At 44.9% G+C, this 26,701-nt stretch overlaps 1 protein-coding gene across 2 annotated transcripts in view; it reads left to right on the top strand.

The window, feature by feature from the left end:
• Positions 1-26,701, top strand: part of LOC139334523 (raftlin) — a 98,975-nt gene that overhangs the window by 21,681 nt on the left and 50,593 nt on the right. For both annotated transcript variants that reach the window (XM_070967464.1, XM_070967465.1), the window contains one exon: positions 21,042-21,219. In XM_070967464.1, coding sequence (XP_070823565.1) covers positions 21,042-21,219 — 178 coding nt within the window. The remainder of the gene's footprint in view (positions 1-21,041; positions 21,220-26,701) is intronic.

The following is a 26,701-nucleotide window of genomic DNA, read 5'->3' as shown; positions in this document are numbered from 1 at the left end:
TAAGCAGTTTGCTTTTCACTTTCTTTTAACAGCTGCCATCAATCACTCTGCGAGAATAGGCCTCGTTTTTCAGCAGCAGTTATCTCAATCTGAAATGAAAGTCTTCAGTTTTCTAAAATACGCTGACAACAAAACAAAGGTTTGCTCAGATGAGGTTTCGTGCACGCGCGGGAGCTTTTCCATTAAGTGTGGAGATAACGCTGCTTACGTCTGGCTTTGTGTGCGGTGTCCTCACCAGCGACGACGTATTTAATAGAGAAGTGAGATGAAACTGTAATTAAGAGGCGCTGCTTTTAGCATCTTTAAAATAGGCAGCAAATACATACAACCTGCATCCTCTTTGAATGATTTCACTCCGGCTCGGTCAGTTTCCGTCAGCGTTGGATCTCCTGCATAGATGAGAGACCCTGAAACAGCGATTTAGAGATATCCAAACAGTCCTTTTGCAGACAGTTGTGGTTGTCTGTCTCCTTCTGCCAAATCTATTCCCACTCCCATTAACCAGCTCCAGCTGAGACTTCCAGGCCCTCTGAAGTTACGTGAGAACCCTCCCACCACTCTGGACGTGTTAGGAGTTGGAAGGCAGACATTTTTCAAAAGCATGTTTGAAGTTTCCTCTTGTTAGTGTGAATTGGCAGAAGCGGTGTGCCTCTTTTCTGCTGCACCAGCCCTCCTTACTCAGACATCGGCTCTGCGGTAAGGCAGCTCACAGCATCGATAAGTGAAAAAAGCAGCTGCTTTATTTAAATCTAAGTTAGAAAATCATGGAATATGGTCGTTGAGCAAAGCCAGAATGGACTCGCTGTGAAGCTGCACTGATGAGAGCAGCATCTTCAGACAGCGCTGTGAGTCGTGCTTCAACCGGCTGCGTTTACAGTGGCCTCGCAGGCCTTTAATGTGATTTCACTCTTGCAAGCACGGACTAACAATTTGCCCGAAGCTGCTGTCAAACGGGAATAGAGACGCTTCAAACCTGCTTGTGTTTTCAACCTGTCGCACCAAGAGGTGGCATTCAAAAACAGGATACTGATTGGGGTCAATTTGTGTACATGTTACACTTTGATTGCACTTCCACCCACGTGGGATGCACAGTGCGATTTGTCAGTGTGACAAATTTGCAGTCATGGAGGACAGACAAGGTAAAAGCAATCAGAGTTCACCGTCCCCAGCTGCATCACGGACGTATAATTCTCTATTCTGCTGTGTTGTCAGGCGAAAGCTCCCTGATAAGTAGAGTTCATACAGCATGATGATATATATAAACTCACTGTGCAGAAGCTGTCACCTGCTGTGGAAGTCAACTACAAGCCGGTGCAAGCAGTGTGTTTAAGGCATGTTTACAGATTTTCACCGTAAAATACATTTTTAAAAGGAAAAAGTCTTTAAAAAACATAACCTTGGTACCCAGAGGTTGCTGCTTGTCACAAAAGATTCTGACTGTCGTAGTTTACAGCAATTTGCAAAGAGCACAAGAGAGAAAATCTTGTCAGAGGAAATTAAAATGAGCCTCTAATTATGCCCCAGTAAATTCCCGCAATTTGAAATAATAATAGTAATAATAATGAGTTTGAAACGTGCTTTAGAAACTCATTTGCAGGTGCAGATTTTGCCTTGTTTTGCTCCTGAAAACAGTTTGGAATGACTTGGACTTTCTGAACTATGAACAGCCGTTTGTGTGCAATAACTGCGTGCGTCTCTTTTCAGTCTATTGTTATAATCGTAGACAAAAGGCAGAGACAGGTGTCAAAGAGGCACAGTAGGTGGTTAATGGTGAAATAGATATCGCACACGTACACTCACTCCATCATAATTACACATCCGTGTCATATTTCACTCGGGTGTCTGGCTCTTTGGGTCCACCATTGTTTGCAAGGATTCAAATAACTGTGGTGGGATGCAGCTTCGTATGAAGAGAGGCCACCTGTTGCTCAGCAGGGTCCCCATCTGGAGGGAGATTGAGGTGCGGGTGCGGGGGCCGCCTATAATTTGACTTAATTGCTTCTGAAGAGACTGGGTGATGGATTAGCACTGGTTTTTATTAGCATACGCTCAGTGTCTGGTTCCCAATGGCCCTTCAGTGCAGCCCAGTGAAACTCTTAATTGTCTAAAACCATCCATCCGTATTCCTCCGCCTCCAAATCTGAATTAGAATTAGATGATATATTGTTTCAGTTTGCAAGGCTGAATTTATTTTTTATTTTTTAATAGTGGTGTGGCTCTAAGGATGGCAGTTGGGTGGCAAAGCCCTTTAGTCCAAACTGAAATATCTCAACAGCTATTGGATGGACCGCCATGAGGATGAATCCCATTGGCTTTGGTGATCTCCTGACTTTGTGTGAAATGTCTCTACAGCTACTGAATAGACATTTTTGTTCCTCACAAGATGAAACACTCTACCCGCAAAACATAAGGATGTTAGCATTGTGAGCATGTTAGCATGCTGACATTAGCAAAGTACCTCTTCACAGGGCTGCTACCAGTAGCAATTTGCTATTTAAATCCTGGTATGTTACATCTCCCCTCGTTATAGATAAGGTTAATATTTTTCTGCGCATTGTCCTGTTTAAATAAAGACACATGAAACATGTCATCCACGTCCCATATGATGAATGCTTGACATTAAAACAGTCTACGCTTGCCAGGAAATGTCATCGTTGTAGTTAATTGAATTTCTCTGAAACAGATTCTTTACGTTTAGTCTAAATCTTTAAATGTCTTGCATCTCAAGGTCAGGTGGATTGGACAGGTGTCTCCGGCTTTAAAGAGTCGTTAACCCTAAAAGAATTGAATCAGCTTTGTTCTCAAACTGAAGAGTTTTTTGAAGGTTGTGAGAGTTGTGAGAAGGAAGTGAGATCATACAAGATTTGAAAGAATAAATAAGACAAACTTCCTCTCATGAATGAAAGTTGAATTCTGAAGCAATGAAACCCAGCTTTGTTCAGTCCATTAGGGATCTGTGTGTTGTTTTGGGGCCTTACTTGGTCTTGCATCTTATTCTGCTGACTTTCAAAGGACTTTATTCACTCTAAGCCTGCGTTAACACCTGACTGAATCTGTGCTATGTAAATGATTTGGTTTCAAATGGAAGCACCCTGAACCACTTCAGTGGTGTTTCATTTGCAGTTCCCATGCACACTGTGGCAGGTGTCGCACTTATTTTTGATAGAGAACGTGTCATTTCACAAACCTGGATGTTGTAATTGCTGCAGCTCATTATAACCAAAATCCTCCATTTACTTCTGGACCACACCAGCTTTAGCAGTGAATACACGAAGGGACGAACTTATCTTATATTATTCGTTGGCGTATCAACACGGTCAGACATTCCCAGGTCATCAAATATGTTCTGTCACAGTGTCTACAGACACACCTTTTGCATCTCTATGAGGTCGGGCTTTCACCTAACTCCAATGAGCAGAGGCGATTGGGGTGGATGGATTGGGTTGGACACTGAAAGTCAATGTTTTAACCATTTTAACTTACATCATGTACGTAAACATATTTATTTGAACCCAATCCATGATTTCCTGAATTTAACCAAGTAGTTTTGGTGCCTAACCCAGTTGAGTCCGTTTCACTACATTAAGCACGTGTTAGAATGGCTTTCTGGCAGCTCAGCCGTCTCATACAGATATTAAAGGGTACTTTGCATGAGACGCTGAAGGCCGTGACAAAACCTTGTCGGTATCTAACGACCTGGGAATGAGAACAGATTCACATCATGTATGTCTCTGCTGAAACCAGCTGATCTCTACCTCACAGGCTTCCCTCCACTGCTGCACAAAGCAGGAGCACTTGCCTCGTGCCTTGTACTGCACAGTAAATACATGATGGATTAGGGGTGAAGGTATAGCCTGAATAACGGGGAAACCCTCAATATTTCACGGTCAGACCCCATTCTTGAAGATGTGGAATAAAAGAGGAAGATAATCCAGAGCTCTTGGGATGGCGTTAAGAGACTCCGGGCAGAAGAGGCCCAGATACCAACTTTAAACTGCTCTGCTCTGCTCTGCAACAAACAGGTCACCAGAGCCCTTGTACAGTTTCACAGTCGAGAGGAATTTGCAAGCCTGAAACCATTTCACACTTTGTTGTTATTTTTAGGCCGACTCCTCATCTTGTAAGTGTGGAACAGACTGACTAACAGTTGGTGGAGGCTTTGAAGGAGGAACATATTTAGTGTTACACTGAGGGTTAGGGGTGCCTTTGATTTGAATTTCAGTGGCAGTTTTTGTGCATGTTGACTGACCAGCGTGCATTGACGAATAAACACTCTGCTCTTTGTCCCCAAGCAGTCCATCACCTGCACTGTGATTGCTGAGACCTTAACCACAACATTTGTATCGTGAACTCGTCTTTTCAGTTTCCATCACCCACATGCTCAAAAGTAAAGCATCACCAGTAGAAAAGGTCTGAGGTGCAGCTACTCCGCCAGGGAGTAAACGTCTGGCTCAGATGTCAGAGGAAAGAGGGGAGTGTGACGAGTGAGCTCCTACATGCACAAGTCCTCGGATGTTTCCTTGAATCTAGATCACGACACATCCAGTAGTAAATTGTGATGTCCCAGAGGTCCCTTTGACACTCCGGATCACACCCACATTCGCTTTCACTCTACCCTGACACTGAACTTCTCCCAGCCAGGTAGTTTGGACGAGCTTTCTGCGAGCAGAGTATCAGAAGTGACAAGTCGGGTTCTTCTCCCGTCAGGGCTCCGGTAGTAATTGAAGAGGCAAGCTCACAGCTCTCGGTGCAGACATTTCAGTGGGTGAGCTGGAGGAATGTCAAGGGCTTTGGGCTGGGTGGAAGTGTGTTTTTGAGTGTGTGTGTGTGTGTGTGTGTGTGTGTGTGTGTGTGTGTGTGTGTGTGTGTGTGTGTGTGTGTGTGTGTGTGTGTGTGTGTGTGTGTGTGTCTCAGTCTGCATTGTGTAGTTTTTTCCAGTCTTTGCTCTTGTGCTTACTTTAACTGCACATGTTAACCCAAATATGCACATGATCACATCTCCATACCAACACACATACCAACACTTAATTTGCAGATTAGGTATTTTAAAACAACAATTTGCATATAAAATAGTAATGATAATAATAATAATCAATTTACAGTATGCATTTTACAATATAATAACAACATAAGAGGAGAAGGAGACATTCTTGCTGCATATTGAGCACTTTTAGGTTTAATTGTAAATGGACAGCACTTTATATAATGCTTTTATCCAAAGTGCTTTACAATTTGCTTCTCATTCACCAATTCACAGAAATGGCTTTTGTACTTTTAAGGTACTTTCAGATAGCCGGAGGTTGCCGCAGACTCCATTGTTCCCAGTGTAAACAAACACAGTGGCACCAGTTTCACTGAAGATGCAGCAGCGTCAGGGAGAGAGAGGCCGACTGCTGCCTTCATCAGTGTGCGCAGCTAATTGTCACTGCCTGTGAGTTCCTGATGGTTGAACTTTTTTAAACTTGCCGCTGCAGTTCGCCGTGAAGCTGCACCCATTTATCTGTTGTGGGGGGGGCAGAGCTGCAGCTGACAATGGGCGACAGGCAGGGCACACCCTGGGCAGGTCGCCAGTCAATCACAGGGCTGACACATAGTACCTGGAGAAAACTCACGCAGGCACAGGCAGAACATGTTTCAGACAGACCGGCAGGCCGCTTCGAGTTTCCTCTATTTTAAGTTACAACCTCCTCTGTTTGGCCTGTGGAGTAAGGTCCTTAATAGGACTGGATGTAGCCAGTAGCCACTGTGACAGAGGTCCTGCTGCTGCCACCATTCAAAATACACAATACAGACACTGCTGTGCTGCAGACACAGTGGTAAGTGCTTGCTGTCTAAAATCACCTTTTCTTTACTTGTAATTCGAAGTTGTGGCTTTGCTGGTAAAATAGAATACCTGAATACTTCCATCACTGCCAGCATGCACACCTGCCAGCAGCAACCACTTTCAGTAATCGTCTGTCGCGTTCTGCAGAAAAAAAAGTCCTCAAAATATTTCTAAATATATAAAAGAGCCATGAGCTAACTTGTGATTTATTTCCTCTCTGGCACTGAACTTGCCTGAAAGGTGACAACAATAATAACACCGGTTGTCGTCTTCAGAGTGTAGAGTAAATTATGCACCACAATCAGCAGCACAAAGCATCTAATGGCAGACCCACAGTGCCACTGAAACATCCCAAGCCTGTCAGAGAACTTAATCATCGCAGAACCCCATGTTTTAAAATTCAAATTTGCACTCTTTTGCAATGCTAATGGCAGAAAACCCCCCAATCAAGCTGGCACGTCTCAGCAGAAAATGCTTCAAATGTGATTTTCGACAGGAGGCTAATGTCAGGGTGTACTGTATGGAAAAAACTCGCAACTTGTAGTTAGCAGAGAACAGGAAGTCGGAGCGGTGTGCCGTGCACTGTTGAAAACGCAGCAGTGGAGCCGTCGTGGGCTTTGATCAACAACCTGCACATTTACCACAGCTTGTCTCTCACGCGGCGTCTCCAGGCAACTGAGGGCTGTCAGCAGAGGAGGTGGCGTCGAGCGGACAAAACGCACTCTGGAGGCCTCCTGTCAGCCTGACGACTGGTGATGGAGGCAATTCCTGAGAGAAAGGGAGAGAGAGAGAGGACGAAACAGAGGCAGAAGATACAGAGCTTTTTTCTCTCTATATATAAACCTTTTTACTGGCTGAACAAATTATAGGTAGTTTTCCCCCATCAAGACATTCGGCGCCTGTTCATTTAGCCGTGCGCCTTCGAAACAGTGTTCCAGTCATTTAGCAAGGGGAACAGTAGATGCATTTGGCTTGCTTTTCTCCCTGTCTCCAGTAAAAGCTTCCACCGGAGCTCTGGACACAGATTGAGAGATGCATATGTATTTAGAAATTTGTCCAGGCAGCCTTAAATGCTCTGTCTAGACTAAGAGAAAGCAATTGCATTAGCATTTAGCCGGCCGTCCAGTCTATTTGTTTTTATCTTTATTTACCCAGAAAAGCTCTGCCGTGTGCTCTCACACAGCAACGCCCTTCACACTCGCTCAGTTACAGACATTAAGACCTGGGAGCTGCCCAGTACAACCACAGACCGGTGCCAGTCAGCGGCTCCATCTGAGCACTCGGCCGTTAAGCACCTTGCTCAAGGGCATCTTAACAGGAGTTGTTGACGGAGCAAAACAGCGTGTCTCATTCGCTTCCCGTGTCCAGATTTTCCTCGCTCCTGCGGTCACAAGTTTGCTTTTTGAATTTTTGCCTCTGGGCAGATGCCCCACCACTTTTTTCCAGTTACCATTTTCCTCTTGGTCCCCCCCCCCCCCCACTCTAAAGTCATCCTTTGGTGCCCATTACCCTAATGGCAAGATGTCCTAAGCTGGCTGTGTGAATGCGTGAGCTGTCGATATCACAAACTGCAGAAGTAGGGATTTGTATGAAGAGAAATTTGGCTGCTGTGTCGTATTTTGCACCACGGCAAATCTCAGAAATGTATGATACCTTGTGGCCTTGCGCTGAAATAAATCCAGTTCTAATTAAAATATTTAATAGATTTGTCTTTCTCAAGTGTGTTCATTAAAAGTAAAGGTCATAAGAGAGCTGCGAAACTCAGTATCTCCTGACAACCTGCTTTCCATTCGAGCTACGAGTTTGTTAACGCGGGTTTCTGTTTCTCAAACAACATCAGGCAGATATGAGAGATATGATAAAAGCTACTACTCAGAAAACCTGATTAATTTTTGTTTGTTTTCAGTGTAACGCTCACGGTTGAACCTGTTTAATAAAGCACTTGGTTCCTGTGGGATTCGACCCCTGGCGGCAGTTCAGGATTACATTATTAGCGCAGAAAGTGTCATCGTGTCCACTCGCAGCATCTGGGAAGTGAACAGGAGCAGACTGTTCTGCTCTACATGCAGGTGTGATCCCATCAGTCTGAGCGTTACTGTGAGAATGTGAGGCGGGAGAGCGCAGGAGGTGCGAAGGCGAGAAGGAGAAAGTGTGTATGTGTGTGTGTGTGTGTGCATGCAAGAAATCGTGCTCAATAATGTAACTTCATTTGAATAACTGCACTGAAATGTACAGTGTTTGTTTTGTGGATGTGGCGCCTGTGATTGCTTCTCCACACATGTGACCTGAAGTGAGTGAGGTAGAAAAATACAAAGGAGGTCAGAGAAATATTTTGTGAATACTTAAATGTGAATGAGTGAGTTCCTGGGTCCTGCGTTGATGTGGCCGTTGTTATTTCAGGTACCTCTGAGACGATTAAATAGGATCCAGGAAGTACTGAAAGGAGTGATGTTATAGTTCTGCTTCAATCTACAGAGGCTGCATGATGGTTCATGTTTCACTAATGTTGCATGCATGTAAACACAACCTGGAACATGTTTCCACACGTTTAGTCTGTTGGGTGTTCGACTCCGAGCGCTGCCAGAACACAGGTGACCTACAATCATTACAGCGCCTGGATGCATCCTCTGTAGACCCAGACGGAGGACTGAAGCTGCTCCGCTAATGTGCTCATTTAGCTACGCAGCCTGTGCAGACATTTTCTAAGCTGGCTAAACCTGAACACACGGCTTTTCCTCTCAGTTACGGCCCTCCAGCCACACTAAGACAGCATTTGCCTCAAACCAAAACTGAGACTTCTGAGAACAGCCTGCGGTGTGTATGAATCTGAAAACACTGGCCTAGCATTACGTGCACAGGTATTTTTAAAACGGGGTTTTTCCTCCTTCATTCTCAGAAAATCCTGTTCACACAAGCACTGTCAAAAGCATGCCAGACCAACAGGTGGGGATATACTGTAACCCGGACCCTAAAGCCAAGTGGGCCAATCAAAGCCTGAAAGAACTGTTAGCGGTAGGCTACCTGCAAGTCAAGGTACGACCACCAAATTTCAAAGGAGGATCATGCCTTCGAAAATCCCCAACCGGCTCTCATTCATTGGCCACAGGCTCTGTGTTGTGGGACTGTTGGATTGTGTAGCAGTGAACTCCATAGCTCACTCTGATGCCTCTGTTCCTGGGTAAACGTGGACGAAGAACTGTGTATTTAGTCCTGCAAGGTTAGCACGAGCGCTATTTGGGCCAATTTTCAAAAATTCCCCTCTGTGTGATCGTTCATTGCAAACAGCAGTTTTCTCTATCTACCTGATACAGGTGTCCTTATTATCTATGTTCATGCTAATGTTGCCAACTTTGTGACCTAAAATATTGACTTGCTTGAGGCATCAGTAGCAGGTTGTGAGCATCTGTGAGCTGCAATCAAAGCACTATTTTATGCTTCTTCTGTTGCCTGACAAAAGAAACGGGAAAATATGGCACATGAGAACAACTGCACTGTGAATCAGCTGTATCCAAACACTGTAGGTGATCAGAGAGAGCAGAGGTTTATCCAGCTGTGTGTGTCCAGCTCCTGACCAGATGTTGGCTGCGATGCACAGTTTTGCTGTTTGGACAGTTAGCGGTTTTGCTACTGTAAATGTTTAAGCATTTCAGTGTGGACAGAGACCTTCACAAAAAACACTAGCGTGGATCTACTGTTGTCACACCTGAGCAGCTTTGTCAGGTTCAGCCGGCTCAGCGTGGCTAAGGGACCAAACAACTGAGTGAGTGAATAAACGTATGTGTGTGTAAATCAGGGAGAGAGTCAGCCGGCGAGCAAATAAGTGAGCGAGTTAGTGAGTGAGTACAACTGCAGTCATTAGGTGGATGTAGCAGGTGCGAGTGTGTGCGAGCACCAACGAGTGATTAAGCACAAGTCAAAGGGAATGACGTGAATACAGTAAGTATGTGTGTGTGTGTGTGTGTGTGTGTGTGTGTGTGTGTGTGTGTGTGTGTGAGCGAGAGAGAGAGAGAGGGGGAGGCACCAGCAGACCCAGTGACTCATTAGGTGGGTAATTAAGGCACAAAGCTTGGGCCCCAGGGCTCCACCGAGCTGCACTCTGAGCCCCGACTGCTAATGACGCCGTCCAGGACCTCTGAGAGATGAAGAGAGAGAGAGAGAGAGAGAGAGAGAGAGAGAGAGCAGGATATAGGCAGAGAGAGACATACTGCAGATGAGTCCACACAGTGGGTGCCCCGACTGCTCCTGGCACAGAGAGGTGAAAAGACGGGGAGGTCGATACTGTTCGCATCCTGCAGGGATGTAACGGACAGTGAACCCACACACACTGTTTTTAACCTAAAGAATGCCACAAAGTAGCATATACCTGCACGTTGTAGGACAATTAAAGGAGCTAATTGTTGCATTTTTACGCTACACCAAATTGGCAGAATCACAATATTTATCATAAACCACAAGCGCCGTCACCATTACGGACTTCTTCTTCTTGCTCCTCTTTGTTCATCTGCTCTATGCTATTGATTTCTGGGTGGGATTTTATCTTGCAGGACACATTTGATGGAAATATTTTAAGCTGGCGTATCCAAGTACGGAAAGTCACTCCCCCCAAAACACATGACCGTGACGGACTCCTGCTGGAGGACGAGTGCACGGGAGAGCGCTGGTCGTGATGACCGGTGCTATTTCCCGTAAAATGTAGTATTTCACAAAATACAGTAGATCGCTATCCTGATATAAAATAAATGACAAACAGCATAATGTAAGATTTTATCCATTTGGCCCACTTCTATCTGTGGTCATGCTAAAAATTTTTGTTATGCTACACTTTGTGTGCTAGCCATGCCAGCTGCTGCTGGTCAGCTGTTTAGTGCAGACAGAGAAATCTCAGCAACTTCTGGATGAATTATCATGAAATTAGGATTTATTCTAAAGAATTCATCCGGTCAGAATTTCACTTATACTGTTGTTTATGACCAAATACCTGTAAAACTAATCCCACTAGCCGCGGTTGTACTTTGTGTTTAGCACAAATTAGCAAATGTTAGCATGCTAGCATGCTAAAGTAAGACAACATGCATGGTAAACATTATACCTGCTAACAACACCATGTTAGCGCTATCATTATACTACATTGTGAGCATGTTAGCATGCTGAATGAAGAAGTCTCAAGACTGCATCACTCTTCGTCTTGTGTGCAGGTTGTATTTTGCAGGAAAAAATCATGATTGCTTTATGTCACAAGAGACACTAAGAACAAGAACCGAATCAACACGAACACTGTATATAGTAAATGTCTGTTTTCTTTATTCTGGCTGATGTTTGACCATCTGGAGATCTTTGCTCGCTCAGTTTTTCATTTCACTGATACCTTGGCCTGGTTTGCTCTGCTGTCTTAACACCGAGGGGAAGAGATGACAGAAAAATACAGAAAATAGACACTCACACGTAGAGGCAGAAAAAGAGGTTAAGAGCAGAAGAGACCCTTCAAAGATTTTGCTCTTCTCTACATAGTGTAGGGAATAGATAGAGGGGGGTTTGGGGGGGCAGCAGAAGGTAAAAGCGAGAGAGTTGAAGAGAGTGGGGCAGATTCCCCACAGAGAGCCAGGGCAGAAAAATAGGCTAAATGTGGAGAGAAGCCAAGCAGAGAAACTTGTGGCAAAGGGGTGAGAGAAATCGGAGCTGAGGGAGAGGAGGGAAAAATAAAGGAAGTGGCAGTGGGGAGGACAGAGGAGTTACTGGCATTTCCATTTTGAGCCTGTATGAAGGCTAATGACTCAAGGCGGGCTGCTGAGACTGAGCGAGGGTACTGCAGGTGGTCCTCACAGGAGTGGAGAGCTCCTGAGGAGACTAAGGCCATTTTAATTGGACACTGAATAACGATATGACTACTTCACAGAGAGAATAGTCGGGTGGTGCTCTCAGTTCCAAAAGGCCAATTACAGCGTATTCATGTTGCACTGCTTTTATCAAGACGTTATGAAGATGCACAGGTTTATATGAGGTTTGCTCCTGATGGGTTTCATTACCAATGCTGCACAGGAGATACTCTGCAGATTTATTGCTTTGGGAAAGAAAACAATTAGAAGATCAAGTATCTATAACCAACTGGTGGTTTTTAACTACTAGTGGGCGTTTGGTGTGATGCTTTCCTGAGCTCGTCCCTGTGGTTTGTATGTACATGTACGTGCACAAGTACACTGATGGCTAAATCCACGCTGCTGCTGCTGCTGCTGCTGCTGCTGCTGACAGCAGAGCATGTTTGGTTCTACATGCAGGTCGTACAACATGCTGAAGAAAAAGCAGAGCAGTTTGGTGAATAGAAGCGTCGATGATGCACTAATCATTCATTTTGCAGTGAAATATGTAACATGATGAAGGAATAATCAGCTGACTCAGCTCCTCACAGAGTTTTTTTTAGCATCTTTCAGCTCATTGTTATCTTTTTACTGTTTTAGTTCGCTGTCACTGCTCTCATCAACTTCATTTCCAGCTGCAGCAGGCTGGTTTTCAGCTGTGATAAACCCAGTATACGCTACCGGCTGAGGGACAAAGATAGCGGCTGCGGTCAACACAGTGGAGCATTTAACAAAAACAGCTGAAACAAGAGGGAATATAAATGCTCAAGTGTGAATGGGCAACCTTTTGCTAGAAGTTCCTATCAACTTTTGAAGGTGTTGATATGACAATTTTGTGTACAAGCTTGCTCTTAAGTGGCAAAATAATCAATTTATGCTGTTTTAAGTATCATAAAGAAGGACTATTTAAATCTAGGGGCAATGGAAACAACACTGACATATGATCACATTTTAAGTTCTGGCAAACTTGGGGGCCAACAGTTTCAATTTACACATCTAGCAGAAATGGAGCACATTATCTGTCCCCTTCAATCATCTTTCCAATACTTAAGGCCAATGTTCACTCGTGTTTAGCTCTGTTTTGGTCTCCACCAACTCCTGAGGGAAATATGTGCCTGTTTAGAAGCTAAATTGCTCCACTATGCTCACCAGCTATTCACTAATGGTGTCTGTCCGCTGTTTGTCCTGAGAGGGTGGCTGCTGTGCCCGAAAATGACTGAAATGTTTCATGAGAAACCAAAACAATGAGCTGAAAGACGCTAAAATGCTACATAGAGCTGAAGGGGACTGCGGGTTCGGCATGTAATGCTCTTTGTCACTATGAGCAAGCCTGCTCACATACTAGTCCTGTGCTCTATTGTTATAAAACCGCCAAAAAATATTTATTACAGCTGCATTATGTAAAGAAGACGTCATGGAGTGTCGTACCAGAAATAAATTCGCTTATTTCCCAAATGGCACAGCAGCATTTTCCTCAACTTCTTTTCATCTGAAAGACAATTTTAAATAACTGCCCTCTAAGACGCCAGTGTGAACATGTCAGCTGCTAATTGAGCCATTACTATTAGCAGAAACAAACAATTCTCTAATCATGATGAGGTGAGGCAATATCACCGAACGAGAGATGCGGTGGATAGGAACAGCAGGATCAGAAATCATTTGCAGCGGGTGGATAATATATGCCGTGCTATTTTCTCCCCCATGCAAATGCGGTCCAACCATTTCTCCCAGAGGCGGAGCACGGCGGTGTGTGTGCAGAGCCTCGGCGCTCCAATCTTTCAGCTTATTAATTTCATATTTACTCATTTATTTTTAAATGTGTTGAGTGATGGAAATGCAGCAGGCCGCAGCTCAGAGGTGCTTACATGGCAGATGGGTTTAAAAGAGGAAGTGAGCCAGTGTCAGAGGCAGGATTTCAATTCAAAGTTGAGGGAACTTTTTTTTTTTCTTTCATTATTCATGGAAAGTGAGAATTATCCGCGGAAAGTTCACTCAGCATACAGTACATGGCGTCTTGCTGTGCAGCTTCTTCAATACAAAAGCTTCGCTTGATCAGTTTGGGCCTCAGATGCTCATGTGTCTCCAATGTATGTCTGTTTTTAAGCCTTTTGAGGGATTTAAGCTGCACCTTTACAGTAGCAAAGCCTTCGCCTTGCCTGTATTTACTTCATCTCAGACCAGTTAGCTATCAAGTGTAAATGAAAGCAATTAGGAGGTGGTTTGAGATGTATTGCAGCCAGATGTTCAAATGGTCTCTGTAAGCCACATGCGTGATCTTCGCTTTCAGTGAGTGGTGCGTGGAAGAAGCAACACGCAGTCACGACCGCACAATAAAGTCCCAGGGCCCGTAAATAAAAGCATCATTAATTTGAATGGGACCAGTCTGTCAACACAACAGAGGGGCCAATGCGGAGGGCTACAGCAAAAACTCTATTTTTTACTGCCACACTAACTTTTCATGGTGGCCAATCAAACATGCAGTATAAGGTCTCATTCCTGACCTGCTGGATTTCTGCCGTTAACCTGCTCTTGTGGTAACCTTCCAGAGTTGTAAAATCATGCATTTGAAAGAGCTATGCAGTGTGTCAGTGTCTGATAATCCTTCAGACTAATGGATCTGTTTCTAACTCTCTCTTTCCAGCCCACTAATGCTGGCTCTTGCATTGTTTTAACACGGAGCTGTTATGGTCTGGATGTCGGCTAAAATATTGGAGATGCACTGCTCTCCAGCTGCTGAAACCACCTCAGGAAGAAGCTTTTCCAGGTTCCTGCGGTGGCTTTCGAAGCACGAGACAGATGTTGAAAACATGCAAATGCACGTCAGTAAGTGGGGTGTAGAAGTAGCCACTTCCAGGGTCTTACTGTGATAATGGCAGGCGTTAAATGCTCTAAAGTAAGTAAAACACTATATACAGACATTATAAATCTATCTCAGATTTAAAGTGTGTGAGGGAGCAGCTGCAGCGTTTTCTTGCGGTCATAGTGATCTTGTGTCCTGCTGTTGTAATAATTGCTCATCCAGTCTCTCATCAGGGCAACCTTCGAACGTGGCTGTGTGTGGGTGAGAGCTCGCAGTGACACATATGGCAAGCAAAGCTTTTGTCTTGATTCCACGAGTTATCCATGTGTTTGTGTCCGTTGCTAGATACGTGAATAATTTGAGTCTTGCAGGAGTGTTTGGCTCCTTCTCCTCCTTGTCCTCCAGCTCCTTCCTCTTCTCCCAGCCCAGTGGCCGGAATTAAAAGCTGGTATTGTACGTCTCTACAGACGACGAGAGCAGCTGCTAATTCAAAGTGATGAGTCACTTAAATATGTGTGCCCATGTGTGGAAGGTCACAGAGTCGTAGAAATAAACTGATCAGCTGTTTATTATTTATTCTGCTCCGTAGCTGAACTCTGCCATGCATGCATATTCACGCTGCATGTTTGCATCTTCACTCACTAACACACAACCTGTTCCTCAAACTCCTTCCTCACGGAGCACCAAGACTATTTTAGTCCCCGTCTTAATTCCTTCTGTTATTTGTAATTCGTCAAATAAACGACCTCATTCTTCTTTGCCACGCTCTTCTTCTTCTCTCTTCTTATTTCGGGTGGGCCGCGTTCTTATCTACATTTTCACATTTGCGGATGGTTCAATCTTGCCCCATGTGATAGCAGCTCTGGAGCTTCTGATCGTATCTCGTGATCTTTCTTGGCAGATGGAAGTTGCTCAGTTGTCATGAAATTGCAAATGCAGTTTTTTTTTTCTGTGCATCTCTCGTCCGTGTTGGCTTAAAATCTGAAATTCAGCGTCACTCTTGACCTTGGAAACATCGCCATGTTCTGATGAACATCGTGTGATATGGTTAAAAGCATGTGAACATTTATTAAAATGAGCTTGTGCTGAGGTTGTTCTCTGTTTTCAAGGTCAGGAATGAACCTTAAGTGCACACGGTGTCATTTCTGCTGCTCAAGAAAAACAATAACAGGACAGAGTTTGATGATGTCATGAAGTAGCGTGGAATTCTGGGAGTTGTTGTCTTCCTTGTTAAACCACGGTTGATGATGAGCATAAAAATCGTGCTCCATCACGAGGGAGCAATACAAACAATAGTAAGCACTAGAGTGGCTAGCTAGCTAGCTAGCCAGCTCCTCCTTCCTCTGACGTATGATCTGGTGTTTTCAGTGTTTTTCCAGAAGGTGATAAGACGCCGTTGACAAGCGATCAAATGAAACACCGTTACCTTTAATAAAACTGCAGACAGTACACAACGCAACAAAATATAACACAGGTCTACTTGTTTTTAGACATTTTAATGAGGAAATGTTGCATATTGTCTTTAAACTTCAATGTAACTGTGGACAAAGACAGCAAACACCTCAGACTGTATCAACAGAGAAACGAGAAAAAGGAAAATGGCGCCAGCAGTGTTTGTCCACAGGTGACAGCTTGACAGAAACGACTCCCGGTCCTCATACAGCGTGAAAGTGGTGCTGATCACTGATCAGTCATCTGACGTCTTAGCATTAGCCTGAAGACACAGCTATCAGCCCCCCTTCATGCATTCATACATACAGTCCCCCCCCCACTGTTGTTTCACCCTCTCGTTTAATGGCGGTGTCTGTTTGTCGCATTTTTCCAGAAAACCAATTTGTTGGTTGTCAGCCAGAAGCCCCCCCTTTTTCTTTTTTTCTCATTATTTGTCACGAAGCGATTTGTTTCTGTGAGTTTAGGGCTCTTCTCTGTTGATATGTGCGAGAATTTACTTCCAGGGTAAACAAAAGCTGGGATGAAGTAATTGGCTGCCAGTTTGCCATGTAAGGTTTACCAGATTGCCTGTCTGATCAACTACAGTCTCCTTCAAAGGCTTTAGTATTCACAGTATCAAACATCAACTCTGACACTCGCATGCAGCAGTTATACGGCAGCTAATTTGCTCTCATCTGCGCAAACAAAGAGATTCTCCTTGGATAACACGATTTTAGGGCATAGTAACCATAGTAAACATCCTTACAACAGCAGGAGATTTAGCACTGGGCAACACTTTGCTCGGGGGACTGCACGATAAATAAAATTTGGTCTGATAAATAAATGTACAGTCTGTGTATTTAAAGGCCTCTGGATGAGATTATTAGCAGCTCATACAGCGATTAAAGCCAACTTAAGAAGTCGCCAGCGGCTGTGTTCCCACTTCTTAATTGAAACCATTCCTTATTTACTCATCTCAACTAAGGGGATCAGAGAGCAAGCGAAGACGGTTTCATTTTCTGCTTAATATCTACCGCCTCGTGAATCATGCGCACACGCAATAGCATCCCTCTGGGGAAAGGACAGGGTGTTCGTGTCGCGCCGAAATGAAGAGGGAAGGAAAGAAAACACAAAATCACAGATCACAGAAGGATTAATTCCATTTCTAAAGGCAGTCGGCGGTGGAGGACGGGGTAGACGGGAGGGAGGAGGATGAATATGCTTCACCCGTTTGCAATGGCGGCCTATTTCTTTGTGTTAATTCCTCCACGGCTTTTAACTTCTAAAGCTCCTGCATTGTGGCGCAGTAGGACAGAGTGTGATTGAGAAATTTGGAGGAGTATTTTTAGCCAAAGCACTCACTCGCCCTGAGGGGACAGCATATGATTTTTTTTTTTTTCCCCCTCCCCTTCTTCCTCTTCTGCTTCTTTCGTGGTTTCACAATGAACCTCTGGATTTGTGCCCAGAAGGAAGAGTTGGGATCCGAACTGAATCAGCTCTCTAGCTACTTCACAGGACCTGCCTCCTGATTGGCGCTAGCAGCCTTGTTCCAGAAATCCTTTATTCCCTCTGTTACACTGCCGACGATGAAGCGCGGCACGCCGGAAGCACGCCACATCACCGCGTTACAGTCTGCATCAAATAGTTCAGCGATGTCACACGCATGAGCTTTAGCTAAATTTGTCTGCCAGAGGAAGTGTGGTTCGTCAAGGTGTAAAGGATGAGTGACAGATTCAGTGCAGATCTCATTCCGAAAGAATTGCAGCTCTAATCGATGACAGATATTGAGAGGACACAATTCAGATGTTTGGTTTTTTTTGAACAGCTCAAAGACTTTTGAGGGGAAGTCCGGAAACTGTGCAGTCCACTGTTCTGGTGCATTTTTCACCTCTTTATTCCCGCAATTTTGCCTGCTTCATTCGCGTGTGACAGTGCTGTGTTTGTGCGACAGCTCAGCCTCTGATCTCAAAGCTCGCCCGGAGACAAGTCGCCTTTTCTTCTCGTATCTGTGTGTTCGTGAATCAGAGCCTCAGACTGATCTGAAATTTTTCGCTCAGGCTTAAAGATTTTCAGCTCACACAGATGCGTCAGTTTGCGCCACACAGCCTGAAATTAGCTTCGCACTCTGCAGTCTGAACACACTAAAAAAAAAGCCTCTACCATGAATCAAAACATATTAAAATACTCAACTCAACTGAGCATGCAACATTTTTTCTGTCTAATGCTGGTTTCCAGTCGTCTCGAGCCTCTAAGTGATGGTGGTGGTGCACATAATTATGCTTCCCCCTCAATAATCAGGACAACCATTTTAAATTCATTTTGTATGTCACAATCACACCAAGCACATGCCTCAGCGGCTTCTCGGATAAATAATGTATGAAACATGGAGACTATTAGACAATACAAAGGAGCAAATGTCACTATGAATGTAAAGACATGCAGGACAATCAGCAGACAATCAGCATGTGTGCAGTTCAGTAAATCACTGTTGTTTTAAGACCATTACATCCACATGTTGCTGTCAGAGTAACTCAGGAGCTTGTTAGTCAAAAAGCTGTTAGCACTGGCCAAACGCTCCAAATGACACATGTTGTGCAGACCTGCTTTGCACACATTACCTCACTTTAACATCAAACAAGCGCTCGGGATGTGTGAGAGCTTGCTGTGCAGTTCGGTCTCATGAGTGTAAATGCTGGACGAACGGCCGACATGAATGTGGACCCTTATGCCCTCATGTTGCACTGTGGGAAAAACGTCTACACTGATTGTGTATGGCACGAACACGGATCATTTTACACAAATCAAAATGATGATTTATCTATTTTTACAGAACAGGTACAGTCACATTTCCAATACCGACCCATTACATCCAGATACAGATGTCATATGCATGCAGCATGTTATATCTACAGTTTGCGGATGTTCAGATGTTTTAGGATATTGAGTAATCTGTGTCTAAATACACCTTGAAAGTAGCTTTTCCAGCCTTGTCATTTTCTTGTTAGCGTTGCTGATTTTACCTGATATCAAACACACACACACACACACACACACACACACACACAAAAACATGGCTGGCATGGCCTCGCCAGTCTGCTCCACCCACGCTCGCCCTCCCTGTGACCTCCCATTGAACTTCTGTACTTTGACTTTTCCCATGGATCTGAACCTTTCGTTCTCTATAGACTCATTGACTCTAATTAGCCAAAGTGGCGTTTCCCACGTCTTGTGACAGCTCGTACAGACAACCAGACCTCCTCTCCCTCCCTCTCTCCCGTTTTGCATCCAGCTCTTTGTCTTGGCGCTCTCCCACTCGCCCCAGCTGTTTGGCCTTCAGTAAATGTCGCCTCGTGCAGCGTGCTGCCGGGATCGCAGCGGCTGTGCATCTGGGGCCAAGCACCGTCTCGATCACGGTCTCTCTAACTTTCCCCCTCTGCCGTTCCTTCCTCCGGCTTTCCTGTCCGTCCTCCTCTCCTTCCCCCTATCAAGCTCTCCATTTTCTAATCTAATTGCTCCCATTCCTGAACCTCAGCCGCTCTCCCTTCCCCCGCTCATTACCATGCATCCTGATTGCACGATGTTGCCTGACAGAAGCTGTGTGTGGCTTGTTGTAACACAGCTGGTTGCTCCCTGAACCGGGCCGTCACCAGCGGCTGTCTGCTGCAGGTTTGCATCCCCTCAGGGAGGTGGGCTGGGGGTGGTGGAGGTGTGCTTGTAGAGGGCGGTGGTGAGGCTGGGAGATAATACCGCTGAGGAAGACCTTTGCAAAGCAACTTTCCTTTTTCAAACAGCCGGCCACTCGCTGATTGCAGCTCATTAATGTCAGGGTCCTGTCCGCTCTCCTTGGACAGTTAAGTTGAGCTGAGAGGGAATCAAAGTAAGCGTCAGAATACAGAGAGCTGCTGTGATACAGAGCCTGAGCAATCAGCTCTGATTGGATTTTGATCCACTCTTATTAACTCCCAGATTGAGGGGATGGAGCGAAAAGCGTGATGCTAATTGCCAAAACAAACTGGGAATGACTCTAAAATCAGTGTTGGTATCTGAATTGCAAATCTTCACATGATGTGGGTGGTTTTGTTTTTGGTTTTTTTGTTTTGTTTTTTGGGGGGTTTTTTTGGAAAGCAATTTTCCTTCTCGTCTACAAGTTTGGCGCTTCTTCATCTCTGTGGTGCTGTTGGGTATTATCATTAAAGCATGTGTGATGTCAGGCAGGTCTAGCTGTACTGGAACCTTTCTACAATAATAAAGACCTTAAACATTAATTAGATGGAAGAAATCAAAAAGAGGCTAACTGCTGTGAAAAAGCATTTACATTTCTGTCATTTGCATAGCGTGACAGAAATAGCCCAGATGCAAAGAGCTGCAGTGGAAAATATTTCTCCTGTGGTTTCCTTTCATCAGTTTGCTTCCGAGTCACCTGAAACTGAATGCAGTGGATATTTCTGCTCTATCCGCTGAACTGCACGAGCTAAAAATGTGTGCTAAACCACACTCATTAACGTTTTTTTTATACACTGTAAATGTCACATTTCAGGTGCAACAGGGAAGAAAACACAGACTCAGACGCTGTAGAGCAGCAATTAAAGGGTCTTCCATAGAGGTGAAGAACAAAGACTTAGATTCAGCAACAGTAAGGCAGGAGAGTGGCTTTGTGTGTGTGTGTGTGTGTGTGTGTGTGTGTGTGTGTGTGTGTGTGTGTGTGTGTGTGTGTGTGTGTGTGTGTGTGTGTGTGTGTGTGTGTGTGTATGTTGTGGCTATATCAGGGAACCAGAGACAGGTGTGGGTCAGCGAGGCAGTGAGGGTCAGGTGTGCAGACAGGAGCAGGACCAGGTGATTGACAAATGGTGGGACAGTCTGAGGGCATCTGGTGGACAGGTGGAGAATGATAAGGTGGAAGGGTCCCTGAAAGGCAGGTGTCAGAGAGATGTTGCTGCTGAAGGGGAAGAAAAGCAGACGGGGGAAGTGACATCAAGACAGTGAATGTCTTTGGAGACTCAGTCGTGAACAGACGTGTATTAGCTCCTAGCAGCAAACATGTGCCCAAATAATTAATTAACAGATGACCTTTTCATTCTTTCCACATCCAAATTGTTTTGTCTCATGCATTCTTTCCTTGTTCGGGGTCTCTCAGGTGGGACGTCCACGCTGCGCCTCTCGTCGGTGCGGGAGCTGCCAGGTCAGCTGCAGGAGCTTTACCAGCAGGGCTTTGTCCTGGCAGCCGTTCACCCCTTCATCCACCCCTGCGGTCCAGAGTCCAACAGCCCTCAGCACCAGCTCTACCGGGCCATAGTGGTCCGACTCAACGACGGGTAAGAGCCACACGAGGGTGACTGTTGATGACTAAAAGCATGATGCATTTGAAAAGGAGGAAAGGGTCAAAACGTTGGTTCCCATCCAGCCAAAGCTAATGGAAAGTCTAACATCCACTTACAGTTTCTGCAGAGTTTAGTCATTAAAGGTTAGCAACAATGGCCTTGGTACATGTTTGTTTTCCAATGAAATAATATATGCAAAGGCATTATTAGTAAAGTATTTCCATTATGTTGCCTGCTAAAGGAAGATTAAGGCCGTGCACAGTGTAATTGTGTATACGGGTACTCAAGGCTAATGGTTGTTGTTCGCTGCAGAAAAGTACTGGAGGTTCATGAAAGGACAAGATCAGTTTAAACTCTTATTTTTAGGACTCGTGCACCCAAACATTTATTTATTTCCTCCTGCAAGAGGAAAATGACCAACGCAGTTTTCAGTATTTTTTTAATGATGCCTACAAAACTGTAAGTGCAGTGGAAAAGAAGAAATGGGTGCGTTTCTTCCAACTTTTCCAAGTCCACATGTTGACACAAAGGTGTGTTTTTGTAAGAATAAGGCCTCACTGTCATGGAGGTGGGGGTTTATTAAAATAAATGTATTTTACTAAACAAAGGCGGGAGATGAAATCCTCTATGAGGGGCCTCAGACCTTCGTTATCACAAAATAGTGAAGCCATTATGGTCACTTAAGAAAATATGTTGATTACTAATGAACCTTAATTGGTGTAATTATGCAGAATAACACTTGATGGAAATCAGGTTTTGCTTTATCTTCATGTGTTGAATGGTACAAAAGTGGTATGCTGGCTCGGTGGTAAGTGACATTAGGGTTTGTATAATGATCATGCATGTTTACAGCTGCTTACTATGTTTCAGAAATGATTTTTTTTATCTTACTAATGTGGGATACGTGCAGAGAGAGACTTCCACGATGGTTACCAACTAACAAAAAGGACAGTGGAGGCTCATGTTGCATTTCGTATCAGTCATACAACCTTTCAGTGGTGCTTCAGTGTCTGCACCAGAGCATCACAACATCTGCTTGTAGCTCCGCAAGCTGTCATGTGGGCAGCTGTATTTGGACGTGAGTCAGCAATAATCTCAATTGTCTATCTCCAGCCCTTTCAATGCTCCGGCCAAAGCCTGCTGCATGGCCCAAAGTCACCACCGCCCCCTACATCTGCCCTCCAGCCCTGTGCCCAAGCCCCTCTGTCCTGGGAACTGTGGGGGTGGGCGTGCGTTTCGGTCAGGGAAGGACGCCAGGGAGCAGCTCGAAGGGTGGTTGAAGGGCACGGAGGGAGAGGGATGGACGGTGGGAGGGTGGAGGTTGCTCTTCGGCTGGTCTGAATGCTTCTAAAAAATCACTTTCTCCAGACATCAGCAGGGAGACTTCTGTAGTTTTTGGGAAACTTCACCCTCGGTTTTGAATGGATCTGACAGCCCAGGGGTCCTGAAACCCGATCTTCTTATTCAGGACCACGTACTGTAAAGCGAGTTCAAGTAAAAACATGACAATCAAAAAGACTGAAGCTATGAGGAGAAGTTTTTTTGTTTTGTTTCTGTTTTTTAATCCTGGCAGCAGTGACATGCAGACAGGCGGAGTGCAGCAGCTGAAGCCCCAGCGGCTGCTCTGTCTGGCTCTGAGGACCGGGGAACATCCCAGCCTGTTTACCAAAGCCTGGTTCCCTGGCTGCAGGGCATGGACGTGTGTGTCTGCTGCACATGAGTGTATGCGCATGAGAGGGTCTTGGCTCTGTCTGAAGAGGTCAGAGCTGCAGCTCTTGAACCTTTCACTTCTTCTTAGGAATGTTTATGCTTCATATACTAACTCTCACGTTTTTTTGTGCGGTAGCGTCTTTGTGCGCATGGTATGTAGCCGCGTGTGTGCCTGCGTGCGTGCATGCGTGCGTGCATGCGTGCATGTGTGACATTGCACAGGATAAATCTCACTCTGCTGCCGCTGAGCTGAACCCCCCACAGATTCCTCACGTCTTAAAACACATTCGCGAACGCAGACACGCCACTTCTGTAATTTCTTCACTGCTGAGCATAAGCACAACACCACTGCTACTAATCTACATTGACATCTCAGTCATTTAGCTAAAGCTCTCACCCACAGCGACAGTACAATAACTGCAGAAAACCAATACCCGATATTACAAGCAACCAAGAGTAAGGAGTGTAATAATCAGAGCCACCGTGGCCTGACAGCCACAGACTAATCATGCAACAAAAACAACATAAAAGCCATAAAATTAATACTAAAGAGAGACTGACTGTGGAAGGATTTTGTTGTTTTCGGAAACATTAATGAATAAAGGCTCAGGAATGTGATTCAGCGGGGAGAAGGAGGAGGGCTGGAGGGAATTTGGTGAAACGATGAATTTAAGATAAGATAAAATAAGATGAAACTTTGTTGATCCCAGTGGGGGAGCGAAGTTACGAGGGGAAATCTAAGGATTCAACACAGAAGAACAAGAAAAGCAGGAAATAAACAAAAAAGAGGAGTAAAAATGATGCAGTTAAAAAGTAATAAATTAGAGGGGAAGCAATTAATTGGTTTGTGCAAATACACGCTGATGATAATTTAAATTCTAGGTGCAAAAATTGTGTCCTGAGGAAAAACTGTTTTCAAGTTAATGCCAACTGTCTAACATGCCTGTTTCCGTTCCCTCATCCACGCTGGTGTTTGTTGGAGATATCAGGGTTTGTTTTGCTCCCTTCAGAAGAAACCGCAGCGTTTTCTTGTCATACAGTTTGAGAAACAACCTCCACAGCGTGAGATAATTCATCACCGCAAACATGACAACTTAATTTGGGTTTGTCAAACTTTCTGTTTTATCATTATTCACTGTGTTCCGCCAGAGTTGTGCGGCACAAGGTGTTGCAATGTCTTGCTTACTGCCAATCACCCGGCCGCTGCGGGGAGAGGTCTGACAGAGAAGAAAGGTTTAAAAAAACCTGTTGGCGTGCAGGCTTACTCCTCACATCCAGGTCTTTTTTATCTGAGGCATCTTAGTTCATCAGGGTTGCATTCATTTTCATTAAAAAAGGGAAATGTTAAAAGAGTATTACTCAATCGTCATGCCAAGACGACCAAAAAGGCTTCTGCTTCCAAAATGGCCACCACAAGTCATGCAGTCGTTACTTTACACAGCGACATGAGCTCGTCACTTTCTGAGCAGATTTCTGCAACGTCAGCGAAAATAAAATGCAAGTTAGTGGCGTTTCCATCAGCCGCCTTCATGCGAATATGTCCAAGAAGATGTGACAAGATTACATAATTAATCTAATGCTATGGCGATAGAGACTTTGGTGACAAGCAGAAAGGTCCCCTGACGAGACTTGTGCACCCCCACTCTTTTTTTTTTTTCTTATTTTGTTGTCTCTGGCAGCGTGGGGACACTTAAATGTAAGTGGCAGTACATTAATGTTTTGTCTACAGGAGACGAAGCACCAGCAACATCAAGGTTTACTCAGAAACATCTCAAGCATAAAACACATTCAGCAATATTTTGGCTATTTTTTTCTTTTCCCTGCCATTCGAAAACTTCCTTTTAACGATATCCTCTATATTCCTCAGCATGAAAGTAAAAAGTCTCCTGAATTGAACAGCACCGCAGGTTGATGTTATGGCTGTCGCGTTCAACTATTTCACCAAATTGATCAGAAATTATGCTTTTTATCAGTTTGGCGTAGCACATGGCACTTAACACCACATACCACAAATTCAGCGGTGTTCTTCATTACCATTGAGAAGAAGAAGAAGAAGAATCAGAGGGACAGTCTCCTTTATTTGTCACACATTTACAGACACGCTGAACACACCATACAATTGGTGAAATTTGACCCATCCTGGTCATCCTTCCTCCGCGGCAGACCAGGAGCGGTGGGCTGCCATCCATTTCTTTTGTCACCATTGGCCACACAGAAAGGCCCCTTTCCTCAAGCAGCAGGCACCGAAGGCATGGTGGAGGAGGCCCACAGCGGGAATCGAACCCAGTACCTTCTAGCTGTGAAGCGACAGTTTTTCCACCGTCCCACCTAAAATCACAATGCAACAGTTCCTGAATTGATCCAAAATTGACTCTCTCTCTCTTCACGGTGCACACAGGCGATGAACACAGGCTTGCACCTTTGACTTTTTATCAAAGAAGCAGATATTTTCCTGCTGGTCATCTTTTATATTGATGAAGCCTCGGAACTGCACACATACCACCGTCTGTTCAGAAAATCAACATGACTTTTGCTTTTGGAGGCCTGGAATAACTCGACTTTTAACCCATTTTGTGAATGCATAAAGGTGAGGGTAATGCACCTATTGTGGGGTGAAAACAAGGCAGTCAGCTGCATTTCAGAAGGTCATATAGTTGGAATGCGTGGCGCCTTATCTGGCCTCCCTTCCTCCAGATTGTGTCCATTAGTAATCACCTCCCATGCTGTTGTGCAGAACACCTCAGGTTCACATTCAGCATGCCCAGACATTCGCACAAACAGTCCAAACACTCCTCAGCCCTGCAAAACAGAAATATTGATTCTGTATGAAAAGGCTACAGCTGAATGGGCTGCATCTCTTACAAAAAAAAAGAAAGAAAGACACGCTTGCCTTGCTCTGGAGAAAAAGACACCGTGAGGGGGAAGAGAGGAGGAAACGAGGATCACTGTCGGAGGTTGAAGAAGTAGAGAGAGGAAGACAGAGGGAGGCTGAATGGGATAAAAAAAAATGGAGGGAGAGATTGAGTGAAAAGAGAAGAAGAGTCTACCCTCCTTTGATGGCCCCGGCCGAAAGCAGGGCCCAGGCTTTATCTCCAGCGTCTGTCACTGTGGAGACAGCTGCTCACATCAGCACCAGCCCAGGGGAATCCAAATCTCCACCAGGGAAAAATGAAGCAAGAGAAACCAAAGAGCAGAGCATCTCTTCTCCAGTTCCCTTTCACTGTCAGAAATCAAAAGAAGAAGAAGGAGACCGGGAGGGGATGGGGGGGGGGGGTTACAGTGAATGGGATATAAAGCATGACAGCGAGCAGCCATTCATCCGTCGCTCCAAAACATACAGCTTTTCTGCGATGGCGCTGAAAACAAAGCGAGAGTCAAGGTAAAAGGGCTGACAGCAGCTGTATAAGCGTCGTTATTTAGCATGCACAGTCGCACAGTCAAGTCTCCACAGCATTAGCCTCGGTGTGAAAAGCTCAGCCAACAAGGCACTTTACATGGAGGGGGTGACGCTGCAGGAATGCAGGCGCAGTCAGGGTCTGCACAGAGGCTGTGTACATGCAGCGCCATGGCATCTGTAAATGTTACGGCACTGTCACCTGACTGACACGTCCATTTAAGTGAGTTATAACTTTAAAACTCAGATGGCAATTTGTCATCAGCGGCGTCCAACGTGATACAAAACTGCGATGCAGACAGAATGGATTGGACCGTTTGGAAATTTTAAATGTCAACTGTCAAATTTCCCAGTGTTCAATTTGATTGCGAC

Source organism: Chaetodon trifascialis, chromosome 7, assembly GCF_039877785.1.
Source record: "Chaetodon trifascialis isolate fChaTrf1 chromosome 7, fChaTrf1.hap1, whole genome shotgun sequence".
Taxonomy (NCBI): Eukaryota; Metazoa; Chordata; class Actinopteri; order Chaetodontiformes; family Chaetodontidae; genus Chaetodon; species Chaetodon trifascialis.
This window is presented reverse-complemented; position numbering and strand designations above follow the sequence as displayed.